The sequence below is a fragment of the Eleutherodactylus coqui genome, chromosome 3 (genome assembly GCF_035609145.1).
Source record: "Eleutherodactylus coqui strain aEleCoq1 chromosome 3, aEleCoq1.hap1, whole genome shotgun sequence".
NCBI lineage: Eukaryota > Metazoa > Chordata > Amphibia > Anura > Eleutherodactylidae > Eleutherodactylus > Eleutherodactylus coqui.
In genome coordinates this window covers 5,090,653-5,117,669 of record NC_089839.1, presented here as the reverse complement: position 1 = coordinate 5,117,669, position 27,017 = coordinate 5,090,653, and the positions used below count along the sequence as shown (strand labels likewise).

Here is a 27,017-nt window from a genome sequence, read left to right as displayed (position 1 = left end):
TATATCAGGGTCAGTACAGAGATCTCTCCCATCATCTATAATACCCAGGACTGTAACAAGGGGGCGCTCTAATAACTATATATAGATATATCAGGGGTCAGTAAAGAGATCTCTCCCATCATCTATTATACCCAGGACTGTAACAAGGGGGCGCTCTAATAACTATGTATAGATATATCAGGGTCAGTACAGAATACCTGGATTAGTCACTAAAGACAACCTGGTTCCAGTCTGTAGTGTCCGGCTTCCTCAAATGCAGGCGACGGTGGGTGTCAAAGGCAGTACAGGTAATGGGTTCCGGGAGACCAAATGTCCTTCAACCAAGAGCCTGGAAATGGTTCCGACAGATACAGGACTGTAACGATGGTGCCCCCTGTGTCTGGATGGTTGACAACAAAGCTGTTGGTGCTTGTTGAACAATCAGACGATCCTCTCTACTGGTGGTCTGTTGATGGTGTCCTCAGCCCTGTCAACTTGTGTGCCCCCATCCACTGGTCATTCTTCTATACGACCATCCAGTAGATAGATGGATAGATGTTATGGCAATGTGGTCCAGGCTGTGAAGTTTCTCTCATATTCATTGATATCTGGAGCTTTTAGTGAGTATTTTTGTAATATTAATTAATAATAACACTATTAGATGTGATTGTATTTATTATGTATTTATATTAATCTTTTTGCTTTTTTGAAATCCTGTAAATATTAGGCTGCTCTCACTTCAGCGTTAGGGTCAGTTCAGGGTTTCCCTCTTTCTGCTCCGTTTTTGTAGCAGAGAAACTGAAATAAAACGGAAAAAAACAGATCCATTTTTTCACCCATTGATTTCAGTCGGATTTCAAAAAAACAAAAGTCAAATGGAAAGGCTTCCATTTGCTTCTATTGCGGTAGGTTTTTTTTTGTTTTTTTTTTTGTAGACTGCGCTATTCTCCTGCCCCCAAAAAACAGAAACCTAATGGAACGGAAGCTAACTGAAGCCTTTCCATTTTTTTGAAATCTCATTGAAATCAATAAGAAAAAAATCATGTGTTTTTTCCTTTAATTTCAGTTTTTCTCCTCTAAAATACTAGGCAGTACGATTTTTGTGTCTAAGACAATTAGTTCCTGTTAGCTTATTGTAAAATATAATGGAAAATAACTTTTATTTAGAAAAAAGTTTGCTTTTGTGGTCACGACATCGATAATTAAAAATATATGATTTTGAATTTAGAATGTTTCACGGACATACACAGTGAGACAAGAAATCACTTACAATCATGAGCCGAAGTCATGACACAATGCAGAGGATGTCCATACAGGTCAAAATTAATGAAAATGTCTGGTTGTTTTCGATTGACGATTGTGTACTTGGTCACTTTCACGGACCGGCCCCCAGATGTAGTCACCCATCATATTCTTGTTGTATTGTCCTTGATAGCGACACTCTAACTGCTGCATATCTTGGTGGAACCTTTCCCCTTGTTCCTCAGAGTATGCTCCCATGTTCTGCTTGAATTTATGTAGATGAGGATCCAGGATATGTACCGTGAGTGACATCCGGCAACCCATAGCCTGGTATTTCTTTACCATCGTTTCCACCAACTCCACGTAGTTGTCTATTTCGGACATTCTATCATCCTCTTGATTTGTGGTCCCACAAAGATGCCAGCTTTTACCTTGGCCTCAGTCAACTTTGGGAAGAAGTTTAGTAGATGTTTCATCACTGTAGCTTCTTTATCTAGAGCTGTGACAAACTGTTTCATAAGCCCAAGTTTTATGTGAAGACGTGGCATCAGAATCATCTTAGGATCCACTAGGGGTTCCCACTTGATGTCGCTTCATCCAAAAGTGGTCAATACATTCAGGCCAGTCTCGTCAACGGTAGTGTTCAGCTTTGGCTCTGCTATCCCAAAGACAAAGATAGCAAGGAAACTTTGTGAAACCACCTTGAAGACCTATTAGGAAAGCAACCATCTTGAAGTCTCCAACTACCTCCCAACCATACTGTTCGTACATCCGAACTTGCAACAGGAATTTAACTCTACTGTACTTCTCCTTGAGATGTGCAGAGTGAGCCACTGGAGGGGATGGAAGTTGATTTCCATGGAACAGAACTGCTTTCAGGCAGTTGGAAGAACTGTTGATGAAGAGGCGCCAATCCTGTGCTTTACAAGGTATCCTAATTTTACTGAATAGATCTGTCACGTTGTAGTGGGCCAGAGTTAGTGTGGCCCCTCCATAATGTTATATGTCTGTCTCGTGCAATTATCTTGTCAGTGTCACACAGATAACTAAGACTGTGGATTGTCCATATTGCCCCAAGAGTCCTCCCTGTCACAACCGCCTTGACTTGCTGTACCCGTGCCAAACTGTTGTTGTAGGTTGGAATTACTGAAGTTACAGTAAACAGACACTACAAACCGTTCCCGATTTGTCCAGAAAGTTTCCCTGTGTGTGGACTAAGTTATTTCACCATCCAGATTCACCACAGAGGATAGAACGGTGGCGTCACGAGTGACAAAGGACTTCAAGGTAACTCCAGGTTACTTTTTCCCTGTGACCTCCCCCAGCAGTAACTTGGTCAACTCCTCGGCTGAGGGCCCGCTCCTTGGACGCTGCAACGTCATGGTGAAGAAAGTAGAAAATATCTGATGTTTTCTTTGACTTGTAACTTGCACGCTATCATCCCGCAAGTTCCACTGTTTCAGCCTGGATGTCAGAATTTCGGCTTTAGCTTTTGTAAGACTAGGATCTCTTACCAAATCATTACCATCCTTCTGGTTTGGGTAGTTTGGTCTTCTGTCATCTTCGCCGGCATGGAAAGGATCAGTTGCATCTTCACTGTCTGAGCTGATGTGTTCTGAACATGTCTGCACGCTATGCATGCTCTGTGGAGGCATCGAAATGGGGAGATCAGAGCAATGTAGAACCGGGGCCATGCACAAAGGAATATTTGGATACGTCACAGCAGCTGTGCATTTTTTCCACTTCGACATTTGGAAGGGTCTACCATGCAGAAATAGCAGTTGGTGGAATGATCAGTTGGCTCTCGCCAAATTTTGGTATTGCAAACTTCGTGGCTCTATTTGCGCTTCTGAACCAACTTTCAAGAGTTTTCCTGCAATTATCGCAGCTGAAGTGAGGAGCCCAGGACTTACCTGGATCACCCATAGCCATCCAAAATATGCTTTGTAGGCAGCATTCATTTTTGCCGTTGTTGCCAAAGAGTGTTTCTTTGCCCGTGTTTTGATGAACTCTCTGCATACATAACACAAGTATCTGCAGGATATTTACAACCTCTGATGCCGTACTGGATTCAAATAATCACCAATTTATCTACAGATGAAAAAAACTAAACAAAAAATAGCAGCAATATATTAGCATACAAAATAATTACTGTACATGTACGGTACAATCATGAACCTGCACTGGGTATTAGTGTATCTTGACGCCACCAGCAAGTGCTGGTGGAGTCAAGATTGACAGGGGAGTCACACCCCCTGTATCTGATTGGCTGCCTAGCTGCCAAAGCTGTATGTCCTGGAAGGGCACTGGAAACCATACAGAGTCCCCCGTTGCAGCCCCTGATGCAAGGGGCTTACCGAGTCACACGATGCAACCCCTCTCACAGTTTTTCGGCAGCGTGGTCTACAAACAAGCTGCCTGAAGGGTATTTTCCAGGGCCCCCCCCTGCATCTCACCTTCTGATCGCCGCCGCACAACGGAGGGCACAGCGCCGGGGAAAAGCAGTTTAACAGGCGGCCAGAGGCAGTGTACAGAGGGATGACACCATGGATCCCAGTGCAGCGTGGGACATCAGCAGGAGCGTCTGGGGCGCCGGCGGAACATGCGCTGCAAGTCTGCACAGTGGGAACTGTGTCCAAGGAGGCGGCAGCATCAACTGTGTAGAAATTGTAGAAAAAAGGTTTTATTGCTCCATAAAATGGCGACGTTTCGACTTAATCTAAGTCTTTTTCAAGCTTGAAAAAGACTTAGATTAAGTCGAAACGTTGCCATTTTATGGAGCAATAAAACCTTTTTTCTACAATTTGTACACCGTTGATGCTGCCGCCTTCTTGGACACCATTGCATTTATTTGGGGTTGGGTTCATGACCCCACAGGTGGCTTGGCATACACAGATTGGAACCTCTGCACTTAAGTGCATGTGTTAGGTGTGCTGCGGGACTTTCCTATTTCTACTGCACAGTGGGAACTGCCGTAATGGAGCACACAGGCGGTGGCCTCCTTGGAGCACGCAGCCGGCTACACAGACGCAAGACACTGCCAGCAGTGGTCACGGAGCCCTCATCCTTCGGCCAGCTGGGAGCATCCCCCACACAAGCAGCGTGGTGACAAGCGGTGAGCGACTCAGAGTGGAAGCCTGTGCGTTGCTGGTTGCAGTCCCTGATGGGTTAGGGTGAGGGATGGCTTTCTTATTACAGCTCATAATGTAAGGATAAATGCGAAAATTACCCTCACCCTAATCCACCTCTGGCGGCTACAAGCAATGCACACTGTGCTGCTAGCACCTTCCAGTCTTGACCCTGTTCCTCCTGTCAAACCTCTAGCTTCTGGTGGCGTCAAGATACACTAATACCCCTGCACTGTACATATAATCATAGTCAGCAATATGACAATCAAAGTTTTGGCTCAATAATTGTTAATAACCATTTGTTTGCTATTCAAATAATGTAAAAATAGCACTGATTTCCTGGACACACACACATAAATAGTTGTTGCCTAGTGATATCAGAGTAGAGAGATGAAAACCCAGAACTAACCCTAACGCCAGTGTGAGAGCAGCCTCATATGAACTGACCCTAACGCCGGTGTGAGAGCAGCCTCACCTGAAATGACCCTAATGCTGGTGTGAGAACAGTTTCACCTGAACTAACCCTAACGCGGTGTGAGAGCGACCTCACCTAAACTGACCCTAAGGCCAGTGTGAGAGCAGCCTCACCTGAACTGACCCTAAGGCCAGTGTGAGAGCAGCCTCACCTGAACTAACCCTAAGGCCGGCGTGAGGGCGGCCTCACCTGAACTGACCCTAATGCTGGTGTGAGAGCGTCCTCACCTGAACTGACCCTAACGTATGTGTTAGAGTAGCCTCACCTGAACTGACCCTAATGCTGGCGTGAGAGCAGTTTCACCTGAGCTGACCCTAAGGCCAGTGTGAGAGCAGCCTCACCTGAACTGACCCTAATGCTGGTGTGAGAGCGGCCTCACCTGAACTGACCCTAACACTGGTGTGAGAGCAGCTTCACCTGAGCTGACCCTAAGGCCGGTGTGAGAGAGGCCTCACCTGAACTGACCCTAACACTGGTGTGAGAGAGGCCTCACCTGAACTGACCCTAAGGCAGGTGTCAGAGCGGCCTCACCTGAACTGACCCTAAGGCCAGTGTGAGAGCAGCATAATCCGTACCCGAGCTGAATGTCATATTAATTTACAGCACCTTGTTCATATACAATAAGTTAGGGCCCCTTCACACGGGCATATTAGCATACTCAAAATTTGGTTGCGCAATACGCAGAAAATAGAACCCATTGATATTAATTAATTCACGTACATTTTCCATTTCTGTGCACGCATTAAAATAGGACCTGCCCTATTTTGTGCGCAGCAAAGTTCCCCATAGAAGTCTATGGGAGGTGTGAAAATGTGTGTGCAAGGCGTACACAGACGCGCAATGTGCTGCACAGTTCAGTGAAAGAGAGAACACATCTGGAACTTATTAGGCAACATAGTCATTTACATTAAGGCGTGTCTGTCTGCTGCGCGCGAATGAACATCCACTGTGTGCCCAAAAAGTACAGTAAAGCGCGCCGATAAGCACGTAAAGAAGCCTTGTTCAGGGCTTAGACACATGGGCACGCTTTTGTCCCGTTTTGTGGCCATGAAAATCACAGCCGCAAAACCAGATGAAACGCAACCGTTGCTCACAGTATCACATGTGCTCGCACACGTAGCAGCGCTGTTTAGTACATTGCTTTTCTACCTGTTTACATCGGCGCAGAACACTCCCACGCCAGGATTGAACTGGCAGCCTAATTAGTCCCCGTGTTATAGATTAACACTGCAAAATCACACAGTTCTGTGCGCGGTTTTGCTCGGACGGGGTTGCGCATTTGCACACCCTCAGAGACTCCTATGAAACAAAAATAGAGTATGTTGTGAATATTTTCGCACACTCAAAAATATTGCGCAAAACTCCAAACGTGTGCGAAGCTATTGAAATCAGTGGGTTCTACTCTCTGCGGTTTGTGCAAGCAATTTGGCATTTGCAAAAACACGCGCAAATTCGCCCGTCTGCATGACCCCGCACACTGCGTATATGCACACACGTGTGGATTTTCTCTGTAAGTCAAATCCCCATAGTCTGTATGGGGCGCAATCGAGGCAAAATAGGACATGCTGCATTTTGTACAAAGTAGCAACAAATGGACATTTATCCCGCATGTAAAGTACGTATGTAAGGGCAGCGTGTGCGCAAATCCCCTCGCCTCAGTGCAATGTATGCGCGCTATGAATGAGGTTGATTTGCGTGTGTATCCGTGCATAATACTGTGCTTTTTTGCACACGAGGGCTATTCAGTCTGATGGGGTCCGGATGTGTTCTTGTTCCAGCAGTGTATTGCGCATTTGAGCGCATATTGATTGCGTATTTGTGCGCCTCCTATAGATGTTGGTGTGCATATATGCAGGTAAATAGAGCAGAACCTATTTTTTTGCGCGCACAGATAATGTGCAAAACACGCTCATGGGAACAGACCAGTTTCTGACTTCTATTCTCTGCGCATTACATGTGTATGCACAAAAACGCGTGAAAATACGGTCATCTGGAGCCCGTGTGTGCGCCCTTAGTGCAGTCCGTCATGTGACTGATCCTATATGTATCCGTGCTGCCTCTGTAAAGCGTCTCCTCTGTTTCCGCAGGTCCTCGGTGTGATGGCTGCAAACTGGGCTTCAAACAAGCGGCATCCGGAGGGGAGATCTGCGCGCGGTGCTCCTGCAGTCCTTATGGCGCCATCAATCAGTTTTGCAATCCAGCCAGCGGACAGTGTAAATGCAGAGAGAATGTCGGCGGCCCGGACTGTGACACTTGTATTGACAACTATTATGGGTTGGATGCTGACGGTTGTAAACCCTGCGAGTGTCACGGCGAAGGGATTATCCCTGGAACACGTTGTGACGCGGTGACAGGACGATGTGTTTGTCAGCCTAATGTCGGCGGACGGCGGTGCAATGAATGCCTGGAGGGCTACTACAAATTCACAGGAATGGGCTCTACATCGTGTCTTCCCTGCCGCTGCCATAGATCAGGGGCGATAAACGCTTCTCAGCCTTGTGACCGCTTAACGGGGCAATGTGTGTGCAAGGCCTCGGTGACCGGTCAGCGATGCGATACCTGCAGCCGCCGCACCTACAATCTGTCTAGTGACAATATTAGGGGCTGCCAGGATTGTGACTGTGACCTCAGAGGAACATTGCCGGGCTCAGCGTGCGACCAAATCACCGGCCAATGCCAATGTCTGCCGAATTACCAAGGAAGAAGATGCAGCCGATGTAAGCCTGGTAAGTAATGTGCAATAATGGCTCACACTGGGAGGCTACACTGGGCAAATGATCCTCGGGCCTAGGGATCTGGCAGTAGGGTGGGCGGAGGTGGCATCTGCTCCGGGGTTCCAGTGTCTGAGGGAGTCAGAGGTCACATAAGAAGTGTCCCATGGTAGGTGGGGGCCTTGTTACTGATTCTGCATCAGGGCCTGGACCCTCAGTGTACATCTCTCCATAAACCTCATGCAGGTTCTGAATCAGTCTAGGAGGCCATGCCGTCCTTCTGTCCGCTTCTGACTTCATGGTCTTCTTTCTCGTATTCATAAGGAATCCAACACAAAATAAATAGTGAAGAGCCGTCAGACGACGAACTGCAGAGGAAGTCTATCGTAGAAGAATGGCCATCATACCACGGAGAGGTGCCTACAGAACTCCAAGGGTTCCTGCAGATGACCGTAGGCATAGGTACGCTCCTGATAGCGTGACGTATTTGCGCTGTGAAGGGAGCGCTATTGCAGTGACCACTGAGGAGATGGGGGGGGGGGGCAGCTGTTAAGGATGTCACGGTGGCACTACCAACACCTCCCCTGAGGGACACATGTAACCCTTTGCCAAAGCCTTGACAGGCCTCTCCAGGCAATGCCGGTGTAGATGTTGCCTGAATAAACTTAGGTAAATGAACTTTGGACTTTGTCACGGGTGACGCCACCGTTCCGTACTCCGCGGTGAATCCAAATGGGAAAATAAAGCCCAGATACACATGGGTATATTGTAAGGAACGGGCAGCAGCCAGGACTTTTACTTGTAACTTTTTAGCAGGTTAATTTATACACGGATGATTGGTAATTACACGCCAGTGCAGGAGACTATTGAGGATGTTAGGGAGGAGAACACAGGATGACAACGGGTCCACAGTCTTAGTTATCTGATGGACGCCGCTCTTGGAAAAGATACTCCGGAGGAGGGAACAGAAACACTCCACTGAACACTCCCTCTTTGTTCTGAACACTGCATGGCAGACTGCATATCACTCACACCTAGGAGATAGGATCCTGGGGATGAGCATCCAGTACCTTTCCACTTCTTCCATTCTTCGGTACCTGTAGGCTGAAGGTGTCTACAGGTAACTCTCACACAAACTCCTTGCTCTCTCCACACACTCTCCGAACCAACGACTCCTTTTTTTTTCTTCTGCCCCCCCCTTGCAAAACCCATATATCCATCATGCTCATGTGATAACATAAATTGTTACATTTTCAGACATAACCCAAACATTCACAGACATTAACCTCTTGGGCGCTGCAGCTGTGCAATACACATAACTACTGACAATACAATTTGCACAGTGCATCCACCATTAAGACATGACATATAGGACAACTATAGACATTTATGGAGGGACCAGATATATGTATTTCGGGCCACTACACTATCAAAGGCGTATCTGTGCTTTTTATTGTACTTTTTTGTTCACATTGGCGCAGGACGCACCGGTGCTGTGAATGAACAGACTGTGCAGCCTAATTAGTCCCCAGGGTTATCGATGTCCCCGTGAAATTGCGCAGTTCAGCAAAATTTGCGCGCAAGATCACATAATGTGAGGGCACCCATTGGAACCAGCGGGTTCTATTCTCTGCGTTTTATGAGAGCAAATTTCTGCATGCGCAAAAACCCCCGTGTGAGAGCTCAGTCACATGGGTGGCGATCCGCGCGGAAAAAAAAACGCACCGCAGGACGTAGAATATGCGCACCAGAAAAAGAAGATATGGCTGGCAATGAAGCTGGTCGTGCGGATATTCGTCCGCACGCGGTGCAGGCGTCTTTCCGTGCGGTAATTTGAGCGGATCGCCACCCGTGTGACTGAGCCCTGAAGGAGCCTTAGATTCCCTCACTTTATGCATTTTTGTGCTCAAATTTTATGCACTGAACTGCGCGATTTTGCGGGGAAACCGATGACACTGGGGACTAATTAGGCTGCACAGCCTGTTAATCCCGGAGCAGGCGTGTCCGCTGTGAACGGTCCCTGCAGTGCAGAGTACAGTAAAATACGTTAATCCGCGTGCGATAGCGCTCCCTTCATAGCGCACATACGTCACGCCATTACAGGCGTATCTCTGCCTGCAGGAGCCCTAAGCACTCTGTCTGGGGCGCCATCAGCCTCTTTGTGCATGACACCTCAGATCTCAGCTATGGGAATGATTGTTAGGGCTTCTTCAGACGTTCGCCGCTATGGAGCATTTTTGCGCATGAAGCAATCCAAGGTCTCTTTTTTTACCATTTTGACTCAGCGCTATTGTGCGCAGAAAAAGAAAATAGTAGAACGAGGGGTCCTGCCCGATCGTTTCTTGCTTGCATTAGAACTAGGTGCGAGAAAGATTGGGCAAGGACTATTTCTTCTCACACATCGTAAAATCGTACAGGAATCACAATAGTGAAAGCGACGCTATTGAAATCACTGGCTGTCTCACCGCGGTTTGCAGTCCTGATTTCCCCGCTCACAAAACGTCACCCAATCACAGTCATCTGTTTAAGCCCTTTCACTATAGCGCAGAGTTTGAATAATCAACCCTCCCCCCTAAGAAACCCCAGTTCAATACACTCCGTAGCGGCGAGCGTAGTCGCGCATGCGCCCATCTGTTTAAGCCCTAAGGGTAGCCTGCTGAAATGGAGGCCTGTTGATTCAACCAATAGAAGAGATGGTTCCGCCCAGTTTCCGTCCAGCAGTTCCGTTTTTTGGGATTTTAGACGTAAAGCCTGATGGAGATCCTGCACATAGAAAAAAGCGAGATGTGATCAGGCCTAAAGTTTTATCACTCAGTGGAGATCACAGATCCCCACCAATAACATCTCCTGTCAATAGCTGATAGATGTCATTTGTGGAAAGACCCCTTTAAATGAACCTTCCCTTTAACCCATTCCCAACCACATCACATGACTGTACATTATATGGTTGCAGAGGGTGTATGAAGTGGGTTTGGGTGCCGCTTCCACTGCTTAAAGGGAGGCTATTACCTATTTTTGAGAGCTGATCGGAGTTTGATCCAAACTCCGCACTGAACTATTTAGATGTCATGATCAAAATTGACTGCATCTTAACAGCCAGCGGGAGCCTCTTCTAGCGCCTCATCAGCTCCTCCTCAAAACACAATCGCAGGGTGCTGATGGGTTAGCATGGCAGCCCAGAGTCCTATGGCAGAGTTTAAGAGCCAACATTGCAAAATTACTATATACTGCAATACTAAAGTACTGCAGTAATACTAAACTCGTAGTCAATGTGATCAAGTGATTCCCCCCTATGGAGAATAAAACACTATACAACAAAGCTTAATATACAACAAAGCTTAATATACAACAAAGCTTAATAAAATGTTTAAAATACTGAAACAAAAATTAAGTGTTCAAAAACCCCAACTGTCAAATTTCTCCATTAAAAATCTAAACAATAGAAAAACCCAAATATTTGGTGTCTCCGTGTCTGTAAAAGTCAGAGCTGTTAAATTATTGCACTATTTATCCCGCAGCATGAATACTAAAGAGAGAAGTACAGAATACTAGAGGTGCGGGTTATTTTGGTTACTCCAGCTCCCAAAAAGTGATCAGAAAGGTGCATGCACCCCAAAATTGTATTAATAAAAACTACAAGTCACCCCGCAAAAACCAAACGGCTCACAGCGCAATCGATTAAAAGATTTGAAAAATGACGGGTCTCAGAATACGGTGACGGAAAGCAGTTTTTGTTTTTAAAAAAAGTTTCTTTACTTTTTAAAAGTAGTGAAACCCTAAATGTGGCGTCGCAGTCATAGTGCCGAGCTGCAGGAGAAGCCGCGTCGGGCATTGTTCTGCACCGAATGCCATAAAAACTAACCTCCCAAAAAAGATGCAATCACCTTTTTTCATTCCACCCCGCTTAAAATATTTTAAAAGTTTTTTAGTACATTAAATTGTATCATTCGAAAACTTACACCGTGCCTCCCAAACCCTCGCAGCCCTCGGAGAGATGGAAACAGAATAAAAGGTACGGCTCTTGGAAGGTGGGGATGAAAAAAATGGAATAAAAAAAATGCAAAGCTTTCTGGTCTTGAAGGGGTTAAAGCAGCTGAAAGTGCAACGATAATCCATCCAATAACCTGCCAGGAAATATTTCCAAAAACATCTAAAAAATGAGCGCTCTGCGCAGCTTATTAGCGCCAATCACTTGCAGGCTGCCCAATCCATGGACAGTACTTCAATATGTGGCAGACGTGAGTCCAGCACTGTAGTTGTAGACATAGAAATACTGCAGTGACTGAGATTTATCTAAAATTAGGCAAATATTGTACATAAACAGGGATATTAAAGCGGTTTCGGTGTTTGTGCAGCATCTTATAGAAGCGGTGGTCGGTGGCCGGACTGCAGCTCCTCTGTGGCAGGTGGTCCCAGAGTCTCCGGCTGTAGTCACTTCTGTAGCACAAACACTCAGCTGGGAAAGTAACAATTTCATATACAAATGTAGCAACATTCACACAAAGCGGAGAACCTGCTGCAACAAGTCATCTCATCCAAGGGCTACAGATGGGTGGGATTTAGTCTGCGTTGTGCAGCCGTGGTTTTAATGGTTTTGTGGGACTCTCGCCCGTTAATAGTACAGGTGAGAAAAGATAGGACTTGGCCATAAATTAATACTACGTGCGAGGACCTATATTCCTGCTGTTCTTTTTTCAAACTCTTGTGCTATGGGGTGGAGTTTGAATGGCCTAAAAAAAACCTGGTTCCTGCGCCACTATGCTCCATAGCGGCGAGCGTAGCTGCGCATGCGCCCATATGTTTTTACCCTTACACAACAAAAACAATGAAAAAGCAAGAAAAAAGCCCTCTTAGGGCGCCTACCCACTGGCGATTTTTTTTCCTGCGATGTTTTGCGTTTTTTCTCAAGAGCAATTAGTATAGAATGTGTTCTTGTCCATCTGGGGTTTTTTTTCCGTTTCGTGGGGTTTTTTCACATAGGAACTGTCAGTTGCATATGTCTCCTTATTTTTCTCTTAATGCATCCATGATTGTCAATGGAGGGCTGCAAAAAACGCCGCGAACAACGCGCAAAAGACGCACGGAAAACGCCGCGTTTTGCACGCACGAAAATTGGCAACGCAAGTGGGTAGGCGCCCTAACACTGGACCACTGTTACATCCAATGCTGATCATTCCTGTCCTTTTACACAGGAGGACCGTTGCTCAGGGAGGGGAGGTGGAGCCGGTCAGAGATCTCTCCGGCCGCTCCCTTCATTTGTAGTAAACAGGTTGACCTTCATAGATGCCTGCCTGTTCAAACTGGACGATGCAGCCACCAACCAACGCTGATTTTATGGTCTGCAGATTCATCGCTGATTGATCTTTTACATCATGCATTCGTACAGCATAATTATCGCGCAATATGTGATTTGCGCAATAGTCGTGTAAAAGCGGCTAAAGTTCTGGGTCGCAGTTTATTTAACGCTTTAAGGACAACCCCCCCCCCAGGGGCGTATGCGCTGCTTGTTTTCATTGGGAGACCTTGCATCGTGTGCACCCAGCATGTATCGCGATGCTGCCGCCGGCCCCATTGAGCACCATGGGCGGCCTCTATGCCAGATAACGCACAAGATAGAACATGCCGCCATTTGAATGGTACACATTTTTACGCTGGGAGCAACTGCAGCTAAGGAGCTTCCATTTAAGAGCAAAGCCACCCACAGTGTAAAGATAGGGGTGAACATTTACGTTCTTGGTCGTTTGAACTTCTTTTTTTCCATTTGTACCAATTTACAATCTTTTGAAAGTGACCGAATTTTTTTGAAAGCTGCTGATTCGCCCGGCAGGACGCACTTCACACCGCAAATGGTTAATACCAGCTGCTGCAATCTACTGTGTTTGTATAACTAGCACATACGGTAATAAGTCCTCTTTAGTGGATCACCATATTTTGAAATCTCCAGGCCTCGCAGAAGCGCAGTTTAGTCATCATAGTTCATGGATCATGAGCAAATCATCTTACAAAAGTGTCTCTCATGTGTTAATCATGCAAGGCTGATTTTATTTTCCCCATGGTCCACTATAAAGTAATGGCTTCAGGAAGCTAAAAAGCTTATCACATTAACCTCCTCAGCACCATCAATGACGCCCCGGCCTGGTTTACAGAAAGGGCAATTGCACCCCACACTGGTGTGATTTTAATGATACAGGACATTTAACCACCAAAGACACTTTCTGCAAATGACTTCAGCCGCAGCCGACGACCCAACAGAGGTAGCAGAGCTGTCCATGAATTATGAATTACTGCCATGATCCGAGGTCCTTCGTGGCCACAAGACCCTGCTTTCCTCTTAGCTTTGGTGTAACGGTCTGGTGATTGCTATGCACACCTACCTCTATCTCTGCACACTGTACACACCTGCCACTAGCTCTCCTTGGGCAGGTGTATTAAATGTAGTGGAGTCAGGAATGTTGTGCTTTACCTGCTGATTTTCTGCAGCCTTTTTTTGTATGCCAGTTTCTGTATGTGCCAATTTCTTCTCTCCATGCTAACTGAGTGGGCGGGCTCGCCCTGGTGTGATATAAGGGGTGTGCTGTATGCTCTGAAGTTTCTCATATGCTGAGGGAGAGATACTGCAGCTGCATCCCCCTTCTCCCCTCTCACAGCATGCAGTCTCGTACACATGCTGAGGAAGAGATAGTGCCACTGCATCCCCCTTCTCCCCTCTCACAGCATGCAGTCTCATACACATGCTGAGGGTGAGATACTGCAGCTGCATCCCCCTTCTCCCCTTTCACAGCATGCAGTCTCATACACATGCTGAGGGTGAGATACTGCAGCTGCCTCCCCCTTCTCCCCTCTCACAGCATGCAGTCTCATACACATGCTGAGGGTGAGATACTGCAGCTGCATCCCCCTTCTCCCCTTTCACAGCATGCGGTCTAATACACATGCTGAGGGTGAGATACTGCAGCTGCATCCCCCTTCTCCCCTCTCACAGCACGCAGTCTCATACACATGCTGAGGGTGATTTACTGCAGCTGCATCCCCCTTCTACCCACTCACAGCATGCAGTCTCATACACATGCTAGGTGGGGAGATACTGCAGCTGCATCCTGCTTCTCTCCTCTCACAGCATGCAGTCTCATAGGCATGCTGAGGGAGAGATACTGCAGCTGCATCCCCCTTCTCCCCTCTCACAGCATGCAGTCTCATACACATGCTGAGGGTGAGATACTGCAGCTGCATCCCCCTTCTACCCACTCACAGCATGCAGTCTCATACACATGTTAGGGGGGGAGGAGATACTGCAGCTGCATCCTGCTTCTCTCCTCTCACAGCATGCAGTCTCATACACATGCTGAGGGTGAGATACTGCAGCTGCATCCCCCTTCCCCCCTCTCACAGCATGCAGTCTCATAGGAAACAAAGGATGCTAAATAGGAAAAGTAATACTTTCCTCAAATAAGAGATGTATTACAAGTATTCACATGGACGTATTACTGATTTATGAAAAACTCTTTATAAAAAATGATTGGCACGCTGTGATGTTTGGTTGAATACTTTTGGTAAGATGGATAAGGAAATATGTAGGAAAGCTGTAGAAAATAAGATGTCTCAGAGCCTGGAAATTTAAAGGGGTTTTCTGGGTATTAAATATTGGTGAGCTATCCCTACGGCAGGTCAGCAATATCAGATCGGTGGGTGTCCGACTCCCAGCAACCTTTTCTGAGCACTGCAGCCTCTTCATTGTATACTAGGCACAGCGCTGTACTTTGTATGGAGGTGGAGGCTGGTAGTGCTGCTTTATCCGATTCACTTGAATAGGGCGGAGCTGTGCTCAGGCCATGTGACCGATGACTGTGACATCCCAGACCAAGTAAGAGGATGTGGCAATGACCTGAACACCACCGTCAGGGGTGCCAGAACTCAGACCCATACGAATCTGATATTGATTATCTATCCTAAGGAAAACCCCTTTAATTCTAAGGCCTCATTCACTTGGGCGTCATTTTCGTGCAGAATAGGCGTGTAAAAAAATTTCAGCTAACTGCTCGAAAATTGGCCATTCACACGATCGGGCACTGCGAGGTGCGTGTTAGCAAGCTCCCATAGGAGTCTATGGAAACTCCTGCGCAGCTCGCACCACAGATAGGTCAGGTTTATGTGTTCTCGCAGCACGGCCCTCAGATGTGGCATTGCAGCCACGCACGTCCTGTAAGGTGAATGTTTTTTGCGCACATCAAATTCCTTCATCTGAACGTTTCTATAGGAAACCGTTGGTTCTAATAGATGACATTTTTTCACACGCCTATTCTGCGTGAAAATGACACTCGTGTGAAAGAGCCCTGAGGGCGCGTTCACATGTGCGACTTTTACAGAGTTCTGACCAATTGCGGTAAAGAAAGAACAGGAAAATAACCCATTGTTCTCAGTTGGTTAATCCCACGTGTGATTCTTCTCTTGAGCCGACGGGGTCCTAATTTTTGGCGATTCCTGTTCATCGCGAGCTCAATGATTTTTTTACCATTTTAACTATTGGAGGAATATGCAATTTTTTCATCTGCGGTGCGCATTTACTACAGAAATGTATCGGAATCGCAGAACAATAGCAGAAAATGCAGTGTGATGCGGGCTGATCTTCTTGAACCTACACCGCAGATGGCCGGCCATCCTCGGCCACCAGAAGGAGCGAGGATTGTAGGTTGGAGATGAGTCTGCGGCCATATTGTTTGCTGTCATGTGACTTTCTGCTGCTCTCTTTTTTCAATCTTTTCCAACTTTTTTAACCCCTTAAAGGGGTTCTCCATTTGTAACCTATTGAGGGCCAGTCCACTGGATAGGCCATCAATGGTAGATCATCAGGGGTCTATTGCTCCGCACTGATTAGCTGTCACCGAGCCGGTGTGCTTGTGCACAGACTGCATTTCTGCAGGAGGCAGATAGCTCCATTCCCACTGCAGTGGCCATATTTTAAATTACAGGCATTAAAGTAAATAGTACGATTGCCTGTAATACCAAGTCTGGTCACTACAGTGGAGATGGAGCTGCTTCTGGCAAAAATCAGCACAGTGCATGAGCCCCCCAGGCCGGATAACGACTGACCAGTGCTGGTTTTGAGTGGCAGACCCCCAACGATCTACTATTCATGGCCTATTGTAAGGATTAGCTTTGAGTAGTTTAGAACTGGAAAAATCCTTTAAGCGATCCTCCGTTTTTTGGACAAAATGGGACAGATGGGGATGAGGGGTATATTTCCTGTGCATGCTCTTCTCTGCCATCCCTACATTCTGACCGTTTCTGGCCATGTTTGACCCGTTCAAGATGGCTGCAGCAATTTTCTGACCACTTACGGCACACCGTGCACTGCTCTTTGATTGGCCAGTGCTGAGCACATGAGCAGCTCTGACCAATCAGAGAGCAGGTATAGTGCATTGGTAGTCTAACACTTTTAATGCAATGTGGGGATTAGGTGGGCTGGAAGCGGAGGATTAAAGGGACGGCAGAGAACATCTACAGGTAATGACCCCCCCCCCCCTTCCCAAAATCGTAGGGCTGTTTTAATGGCGCTGGGAAAAATAACAGAAAGAAATGGTCATTCAAGAGATCCTCATCAGACGAGGATTATTCTCTGCAGGTTTAAGCATCCCAGTGATCATTTTTCATCTCCGTCACCTTAAGAACTGGTGATTTTATGTTAATCCGATCGTGACGAAGACGGAGCGATGCGTTCTTATAATGCGCTGAGCTTTTAGCCCTTTTGCAAAAAAATAAAAATAAAATAAAATCCTTCCAGATCTGCGAATCGCGTGGCGAGGGAGTCCAAATTAATTGTACTTAAAAGATGGCCGCCGTCTACTTCTAACCTGCGACGAGTAAAAATGTTCAAGGAATACATTTGGTTCAAGTGAAATTTATAGGCAATTTGTTAAAGTAGGAGCGCCCATTAGAAGGTGCATTAAAGCCATATTGGTTTAATATGCCACTCAATAACGGGGACAGAGGTCGCCGGCGCAGCTTAACCTCCATTAAGAATGTTTTTGAAATGTTTTAATGTAGAATTATTTGGGGTCCGCACCAATAAATATGACAACAGACTGTTTTTTCCCTCGAAACCCCCCCCCCACCCGGTGCAAAGTAACCTACTGACATCTTAAGCAGCACTTAATCAGCGCGGGGAAGTGGAGCCGCGGTTCCTCCAGACCCGTAACCCGCCCCGTCCTTGAAGCAGAAGACAAAGGCTCACATAACCGTCCGGCTGCAGAAGCATCTCGTGCAAGGCGAGAAAAGCAGCCGCGAATTCACGGTGGATTGTATATGTGGAGGAGCGCGCCAAATACTGATCATTACACATGTATGGGGGCGGCTTCAGACAGGCGTTTGCACAAATGCGCACGGTTCAAAGTATTTGCGCAGTGAACTGTACATTTTGCGCACGCAGGGCCTGTTCAGATGTGCGTGCGACACAACCCCACCCTGTTTAAAAGGCTAGCGATGTCTAGATGTGTTCTTTTTTTCACGGAATTGTGCAGCATTTTGCGCATCCGGTTCCGTATTGCTCACTTATTTGCATGGACTTCTATAGACCTTACACAGGAAATGCGCAGGAAAATATAGCGTGTTCGATTTTTTGGCACGCACATTTTATGAGTGCAATAAAATTCATTAATGTGAACGAACCGCGTGACATAAACGGGCGCTATACTCTGCGCAGTGTGCGCATAAAATGTACATGCGCAAAAGTGCGTGCAAATACGTTTGTCTAAAGAAGCCTTAGGGGGCGTCACACGTGAGTGCGACATCAAAAAAAGGACGTGAAGCGATATTCAATCTCACACTATCTGGCCGAGAGAAAAATCTCCCATGATTAAGCACATTGAAAGCGATTCGCTCTTTTCACGTGCGACCATATTTCTATTGGGCAGATATGATGTGTGAAACTCATCCATGGGATCCAGACGAGCGTATTCACAAATACGCACATTTCGTGCCATGTATTTGCGCAGTGAACGAGGTTGATTTGCACACGTGTCGCGCATTGTACTGTACTTTTTGCGCACGGAGGGCCTGTTCACATATTCGCGTGTGACACCCCACCCTGATTTAAAAGGCTATTTAGCCTAATGAGATCCAGATGTGCAGTTTTGCGCAGTGTTTCTCGTATCCCCCTGCGTATTGCGTGCGCATTTCTGCTCCTCTCATAGATTTCTGTGTGGCCCTTTAGGGTGCAAATACGCAGGAATAGCAAGCAATGCCCATAAAGAATCATTGTGAGAACCCGCAGACATCAGGGGATCCTCTGCATCCTGCAAGCTTAGAATGTACACAAGAACGCGCCCAAATATGTCCGTCTCAAACGTACCGTAAAACCATGCGATTCTCACACATGGGAAAAATGCGCGTGAAAATCGCCCGTTCAGTGATTTTCTCACAAATCACATCGCGCTCGCAGAGAAAATCCCATTTTTACAAGCGTGGTGTCAGTCCAGGCGTCCCAGTCCGATATCGCTCACACCCTTGTGAATCCGGCCTTAAAGGGGCTGTACCACAAATGACTTTAATCGCCTACCCACAGGACAGGAGATAAAAGTCTGACCAGTGGGGGTCTCACTGCTGAGATCTGCACCAATCCTGAGCGAAGGTCGCGCACGTGCATTACCCCTCCACTCATCTCCAGGGGGGCCACCAGAGAAACCGAATGTTTTACTTTTCTTTACCGACCAATCAGACTGCTACACCAGTGCTATGGCAAGACGATAAAAGTCAATTCTGGCACAAAACCCCTTTAACCCTCTTGCACAAGAATTCTGGAGTGAAAAGGTCACAATTTTGGCACAAGTGCCAAAGTTGTGACTTTCTGAGGGTTTACACCGGGCCCTAACACTATTTTTAAAGTGGGAGTGGCTTGGTATTTGGGGCATAGCCACAAACTATGCCAGGAGCTGGTGTGAATTATAGCTGAGACCCATGGCAGCTCACCGCTGGCGTAGATTTCAGCTTTGGCTTGTGCCTCTTGATACATTTGGCGCACTTCCCCACTGTGCCCGTCTGTGTGAATACATCCCATTGTCCGCTAGCAGGAATGCTTCTTATATCTCTCCGAATGCAGAGTTTATACAAAGGTATATCCATCCGTTTCCATGACGGGATTTGATTACGGTGCACAAGCAGACGGGGTCAACGAAACATGAGGTAGCCACATTGTGGTAGGTGGGGTTTAGGAAATTAGTACAGAAAGTGTGTAAGTTTGTAGTACTGGCCCTTTAAAGAGAAGCTGTCATCATAAACTACATTCTGGGGCTCAGGGAGTCCGGGATGCGGTGTTACATATTCATTAGGTGCCCCGGTCCAGTGCTGTGTCCCCGTGGAGTTAGCGCATGCATATAGCTTGACTCTTAGCAGTCTGTGTGCGCGTACCAACTTCATGAAGCACAGGAATAGGCCCACCAGTGATTATGAAGCACAACCCCCGGACTGCCTGTTCCCTCATCTTAGAGCCCCATAACATACTTTATAGGACTGAAGGGCGATGACAGATTCCCTCTACGCTGTGTTGTCCGCTCCTTGTATAGGTTTTGTCATGTAGCACCACTTTTACACTGCCTTCTGTAATAAAAGGATCCCCCACCTGCAGCAGCTTCCTGGGCCCCCTAAGCCAGCGGGAGAGCGGGGTCTATCTTCCATCAACCCTTCAGCCACAGAGAGTCCTCTGGAGTGCAGTGCTTCCAGCCATCTGCCCGGGTGCTGACACCAGCCTTGTCTGATCTAACAAGCCTATCGGGATTCCTCCCTGTAGCCTGCGGACAGTCCGCCCCTGGATGACGCTTCTTATAGTTTATATAATAATACATTATTCTCAGATAATCTAAATATAAAAAATATCACAAGCAAAAAAAATGATAAAAAGTTTCTGTTGAGCAAAAAAAACTTTTTGCCTCTGTGCGTCCTCCATGCAGGAGACTTCAGGAGAACGAGCACAAAGCGGGATCCCGAAGCCAATAAAATAAATTACCTGCTTTGTCAAACGTTTTCTGTTGGCGATGATATTGTAAACTCCTGTTGAGTGACTTTGCAAGATGTCACTTTCTTGAAAATGCTGGCAAGCTCCGAGCTTTCTGGCCGACTTGTCCAGTCGCCAAAATGGAAAGAAAACCTATTTTCTGAAGTTAGACGTCCAGAATTTCTCTATTCTTCGACAATAAAACATTTTTTCTTCTAGTAATAATTTTATGTTGATTTCTCCAATTTTAGAAGTAACTTTATTACTTATTCATTGACTGCATTTGTCATAAATCAGGCGGTTTATATTTAACTCTATGGAGATCCATATATGTAATGCAGGGGCGGGCTGGGGGCAGGGAGGCAGATGCCCCCTGGGGTGGTCTCCCAGCAGATGATTGGGGACCCCCCCATCCTGACCTCTGCTGAGGGGCATGCTCACTTGTGCTGCGACCTCAGTGGCCGCAATCAGGGCAGATTCTAGGGAATTCAGCCAATACTGCGAATATCAACCCCCCTCCCCTGTGTGAGTATACCAAAGCATTAGAAGAGCGATCAGACAATCATATGCGTGATCTCTAGTGGGGCTCAATAAGTATCGGAATAAATGGAATTAATGTTTATAGAAGGAAAAATGAAAAATATTAATATTTGAAAAAAATAAAAAGTAAAACCGATCCTCACGCCCCGTATAATGACCCCCATATGTTACTATACCAAGACCAGCAGCACCAGTAACAACACTATAGAAGGGCCAGATTGTACTGCCACACCTAGTGACGGTAATACGGCCATACTGTTACTGAATTACCACCACAAAGATCGATATTACCAATAATAACACTATTATTATACCCCCAGATGGTTACCACATAATACCACCACAGTGTTACTGAAAGAACCAACATTAGCCTGATACAGGGACCATATACTAGTTCTACACAGGCCCTCTGCAGACTGTAGAAGTCATTACAGTACAGTTACCTCCAGTGATCACAGGTGATGTCCCCTCGGACTTGGGTCATTCACTCTCCCTTTTCTTCTACATCCGGCCCAGACCGTCATGATATCATTTCCTGGTCACAACTTTTCTCTGTGTAATCTGACACACAGACATCTTTGACTCCATCTGCCTTTATTTTCCACACCTCTACATAATATCGCCCTGCATGGTGCCCCAGATAGTAATAATGCCATGTGTCCTACATAGTAATAGTATCCACCTTTTTTGTGTGCCCTGAAGGCCTCATACCGTAAATGTCGCTTTTAGTGCCCCACATAGTAATGTGCCCCCTTTTATGCCACCACTCAGTAATAAGCCTCTCGTGGCCACTATTCAGTAATACTGCCCCTCATGATGACCACCTTTTAGTAAATATGCCCATCTTGGTCTCTGTTTAATAATAATATTTGCCCCCTTGTAGCCTCGGTATAACAATAATAATGCCTCCATGGCCTCTATGTACTAATTATAATTCACTCCCATTGTTGTAGTATTAATAATGCCCCCCCCCCCCATGGCCTCTTTATATTGATGATAATCCCCACAATGGCCCATTTATAGTAATAATAATGCCTCCATGCCCATTTTATACGAATAATAATTTTCTCCATGGCCCCCATTGTAGTAGTATTAATAAAGCCTCCCACGGCCCCTTTATAGTAACAATAATACCCATGGCCCTATTATAGTAGTAATGACAATGCCCTCCATGGCACCTTTATAGTAGAAATAAGACTGCCCCTATGGCCCCTATTAAGTAATAATACTGCCCCTTTGGCCCATTGATAGTAATAATAATACCCCCACGGCCCATTGATAGTAATAATAATACCCCCGTGGCCCATTGATAGTAATAATAATATCCCCACGGCCCATTGATAGTAATAATAATACCCCCACGGCCCATTGATAGTAATAATAATACCCCCGTGGCCCATTGATAGTAATAATAATACCCCCATGGCCCATTGATAGTAATAATAATACCCCCATGGCCCATTGATAGTAATAATAATACCCCCACGGCCCTTTGATAGTAATAATAATACCCCCACGGCCCATTGATAGTAATAATAATACCCGCATGGCCCATTGATAGTAATAATAATACCCCCGTGGCCCATTGATAGTAATAATAATACCCGCATGGCCCATTGATAGTAATAATAATACCCCCATGGCCCCTATTAAGTAATAATAATACCCCCGTGGCCCATTGATAGTAATAGTAATACCCCCACGGCCCATTGATAGTAATAATAATACCCCTCATGGCCCACTGATAGTAATAATAATACCCCAATGGCCCATTGATAGTAATAATAATACCCCCACGGCCCATTAATAGTAATAATAATACCCCCGTGGCCCGTTGATAGTAATAATAATACCCCTGTGGCCCATTGATAGTAATAATAATACCTCTCATGGCCCATTGATAGTAATAATAATACCCCTCATGGCCCATTGATAGTAATAATAATACCCCTGTGGCCCATTGATAGTAATAATAATACCCCCGTGGCCCATTGATAGTAATAATAATACCCGCATGGCCCATTGATAGTAATAATAATACCCCCATGGCCCATTTAAATGCACAGTAGACACAAACCTACATATTCTGCTTTCTCCTGCCGCTCCCAGCAGTTTGAGCCGGACCGTTGACACGCTGACTTTTGGGTTGAGCTATCCCATTATCACTACGGCCAGCCGCTCGCTCTACGCCGAAGTGATCAGAGCCGCGCAGCAGGCCGAGATCGTGGAGCAGCAGAAGAGGGGAGGCTGTGGATACATTCTTTGGATGTTTTCATCTGCACCTCCGGTCCGTCCAGCTTACATCCTCCGTCTAGCGTTAGAAATGGGCGACCCCACACATCTAGAAGCCTGACCTTCCAGGCACTACGAGCCTGTGGCTGCTGAGTAGCCCCTTCTGCTCCGGTGGGAAGTGGAGTGTTATTCCTTTAGTATACGGCACTGCTTGTAACCAGTATTAGGCCGGCTTCACACGGGCGGATTCCACAATCATAATCTGTGCGGAGGATCCGCGGTGAAATGCAGGTATTATAAAGCATGTACAACTGTTTTTTCGCTCACACTCACGGATATGAATTGTGTATTCCGCGGGGGGAGGAAAAATCGCAGCATGCTCAATTTTGCCACAGATTCTGCACAGATGGCCTCCATTAAACTCCATGGGTGCGGTCTGAGCCACGGCCCATACACAATTAACACTGCATATGGGGCGCAGGTACCCACATCATCACTTAGCATTGCTGCGGGAAATAAGTTGTACTGCGCATGACCAACAGGGAGCCGCCGCGGTCATACGCAATACGGAAATTTTAGGTACGCAGGGTCATCGGCCGGGCTCACAGCCGGAATCCACCATAGGCCTCCCGCATGGGGACGTTGGTCCGACGATGTTTAGCCAGCCTTAGGGACGCATTTCCTGCTGATGGGTCACTTGGGGTCACTTTTACTAGAAAGGGGGCACATCGGGACATAACTACTGTTAACCCCTTACGGATGCGGCTTGTTTCTTGTTTTTTCTCGATTTGTGGTTTTTCCTCCTAACGTTCAAGCAATCATTGCTCTTCTATTTCTCGATTGGTCTTTATTTCTCGGTTGCCCTCGCCGTCTGAGGACTTGGAGTTGTTTTCACTGATGCCATATAATCCACTGAGGAACTTTAGAAAATGACTAAGTGGAGTGAAATGGTAAAAGCACACAATGTTGCCACCTTTGAAGGTCTTGTTTTTACGGGGTACACAATGACTTCCTTCTGGGGGTCGGTACGACTGCGATGATACCAAATCTATATGCTGGGTTTTTGTTGTACTATTCTTTATAAAATACCTTAAAAACAAGTGTTTGTGCGGCGGATACAAAAGGTCTGCACACCCCGGTGAAATCCACCAAAGATGAATCCTTCAGATGTCTCCCCCTCCGTGTTCTCTGTTTTCTGTACAATCCCAATGGAAGACAAACTGACATCTTTTAGGGTGGAAGAATAAAAGAAAATAAATCTAAAATACTGTGGTTACATAAGTGTTCACACCCTCTTATATTTGGGGGTGCGGTTGTGTTCAGAATCAGCCAATCACATGTAACCTCCTGATAGATAGCAGTCCGCACTCCGCTGCCAGTATTTACAGGGATTCTGGGTTCCCCATGTAAAGTTCAGCTCTTCTAGGAGGATTTTCTTAGTTGGTCGGTAAGGATCTTACAGAACATCAAAAAGATCTGATTGTTGGAAGGGATCAGTCAGGAGGAGGAGGCCAAAACATCTCCAAGGCATTACATGTACCATGGGGCACAGGGGAGACTGTCAGCAAGAAGGGGATTACATTTGTCACATCATTGATATCACCAAGAACTTGACATCCCTCAAAAATTATGGAAAGGCCAGATGAGAATTTTTCTCGGAGGCCAAGAGATCAACAGCAACATTAAAGGAGCTGCAGGAGCTTCTGGCAAGTTCTGGTTGTGTAGTCATGTGACAATCATAGGTCCGGGCTGTGTGTGTGTGTGTGTGGGGGGGGGGTTGAACAAGACGAAAGCATTTACTAACAAAGAAGAACATGCAAGCCCGGCCATGTTTTACCAAAACTTCACCCCGTCTGCCAGAAGTCTGTGGGGAACATGTTCTGCCTGATGAGAGCAGGGTGAAACTTGTTGGCTATATTGCCATCACCAGAAGACCCCCAGACTGCAGTTACGATGGTGGGGGGGCAGCATTCTGTGAGGGGCTGTTCTACTGCTGGAACTGGAGCTTTAGTCAAGGGGGAGGGAATTATGAACAGTCCCAAATATCAGTCCGTTTTGCCTAAAACCTTCACGCCTCGGCTAAAAAGATGAAGAATTTTACCTTTCAGCATGACAATGACCCAAAGCAGAACACCAAATCACCAAGAGGACGGCTTCACCAGAAGATTTGGAATAGCCCAGCCAGAGCCCAGACCTAAACCCCAATTGAAGATCTGTGGGTGACCTGAAGAGGGCGCTACACACCAGATGCCCTCACAATCTGACAGATTTTTAGCCCTACTGCAAGGAAGAGTGGTCAAAGATTGCCAAGATGTGAATGCTGCTAGATACCAACCCAAGAAGGCATAATTATGCAATTACATTATTTTAGTTCTCTTTTTACATTTTTCCAGAGGAGCCGCACCCATCATACTTCTAAGACATCCTGAGCATATGTGATCATAGTCGGAGATGTGAAGACCCCTTTAAGGCTTGCACTAAACAAAGGGTCTCACAGTTGTCCTTGCCTGGTTTCTTCACTGGTTTACGTAGAAGGGAGGGCACTATGGTGCTGAGTTTTGCCCCCCACAACAGAAGAGTCTAGGGGTTTGTGTATCTCTTCACACCCTATGAACCTTTAGCAAGTTTCCTGGCTCTTGCTTCCCAGCAATGCAGTTCTGGAGGGTCTACACAGGTTCTGACCACCCAGCTACACCTGGTCTTTAGAGCGGTTGTGCAAAGATAGGAAGTTGTACCTCATCCACAAGTACAAGCACTCCCACTGAAATGAACGGAGCATGTGTGACCTCGGCAGGGACCTGTTCTCAGGATCGGTAGGGCTCTAGCAGTTGAAGCCACACCAATCAGAAAGATATTCCCTATGCCTTGTTTAGGGCAACATTTTCTATCTTTGCAGTCTTTTTAAAGGTCCCATGGGTAGGGCTGTCTTAACACATTGGTGGGCTCAGTGCAAAGGTGACAAGAGTAGGGCCCCCCCTACTAGATATGATGGTCCGGTATTAGGGAACAGGCAGAGCCATCAGCATTTAGGAGGGTGATGAGCAGGGGGGCAGATTTAGGCATGCCCTTTTATAAGGTAAGGTGAGATCAAACCTACTAATTGTTACAAGAAGAAAAGAGGAGAAAACCAAACTACTTCAGGCCAAGTCCTTTGTATCCCCTCATAGTAATAATACCTGTCCGTTAGTGACCCCCGCCCTACGCACACACAGTAATAGTGCCTCTCAGCGTCCCCCCCTTTCCCCTGTAATAGTATGCCTCTAAATAATCAGATACTGGGGCTACACAGTGATATTGATTTATAGTATCACAGGTGGTGTTACCTCTGATTGGTATCTTTCTCTTTCCCTTTTCTTCTCTATCCAGGCCCAGACCACCACCATGACTTATTTCTGCCACAACTTGTCTCTGCAGAATTTGATACACAGACATCTGTGGCAACTTACTTTTCCATCATGCTCCACGCCTCTACACAATCCATAGTGCCCCACATAGTAATTAGGCACAATGACTGCTGTTTTTAGTGCCCTCCATCTCCAAGCTGCTCCTTCACTACTCCTTACTTTCAGGTAGAGAGTATGCGCCGGACTGACAGCGCTGGTCACGTGTCTGGTGTGTACATTCTACCTGGGGCTGAGTACATATGGAGCAGGTGGGGAGCGCCGCAGGTGAGTATGTAGTTGTTTGTTTTTACTGTGTCTGACAAACTGGTGAGAAGTAGTGTTTGA

The 27,017-nt window shown here is 46.4% G+C and overlaps 1 protein-coding gene across 1 annotated transcript in view; it reads left to right on the top strand.

Moving 5' to 3' along the window:
- Positions 1 to 27,017, top strand: part of USH2A (usherin) — a 903,954-nt gene that overhangs the window by 142,701 nt on the left and 734,236 nt on the right. The window contains exon 12 of the mRNA XM_066594449.1: positions 6,912 to 7,550. Within this exon, the coding sequence (XP_066450546.1) occupies positions 6,912 to 7,550 (639 nt within the window). The remainder of the gene's footprint in view (positions 1 to 6,911; positions 7,551 to 27,017) is intronic.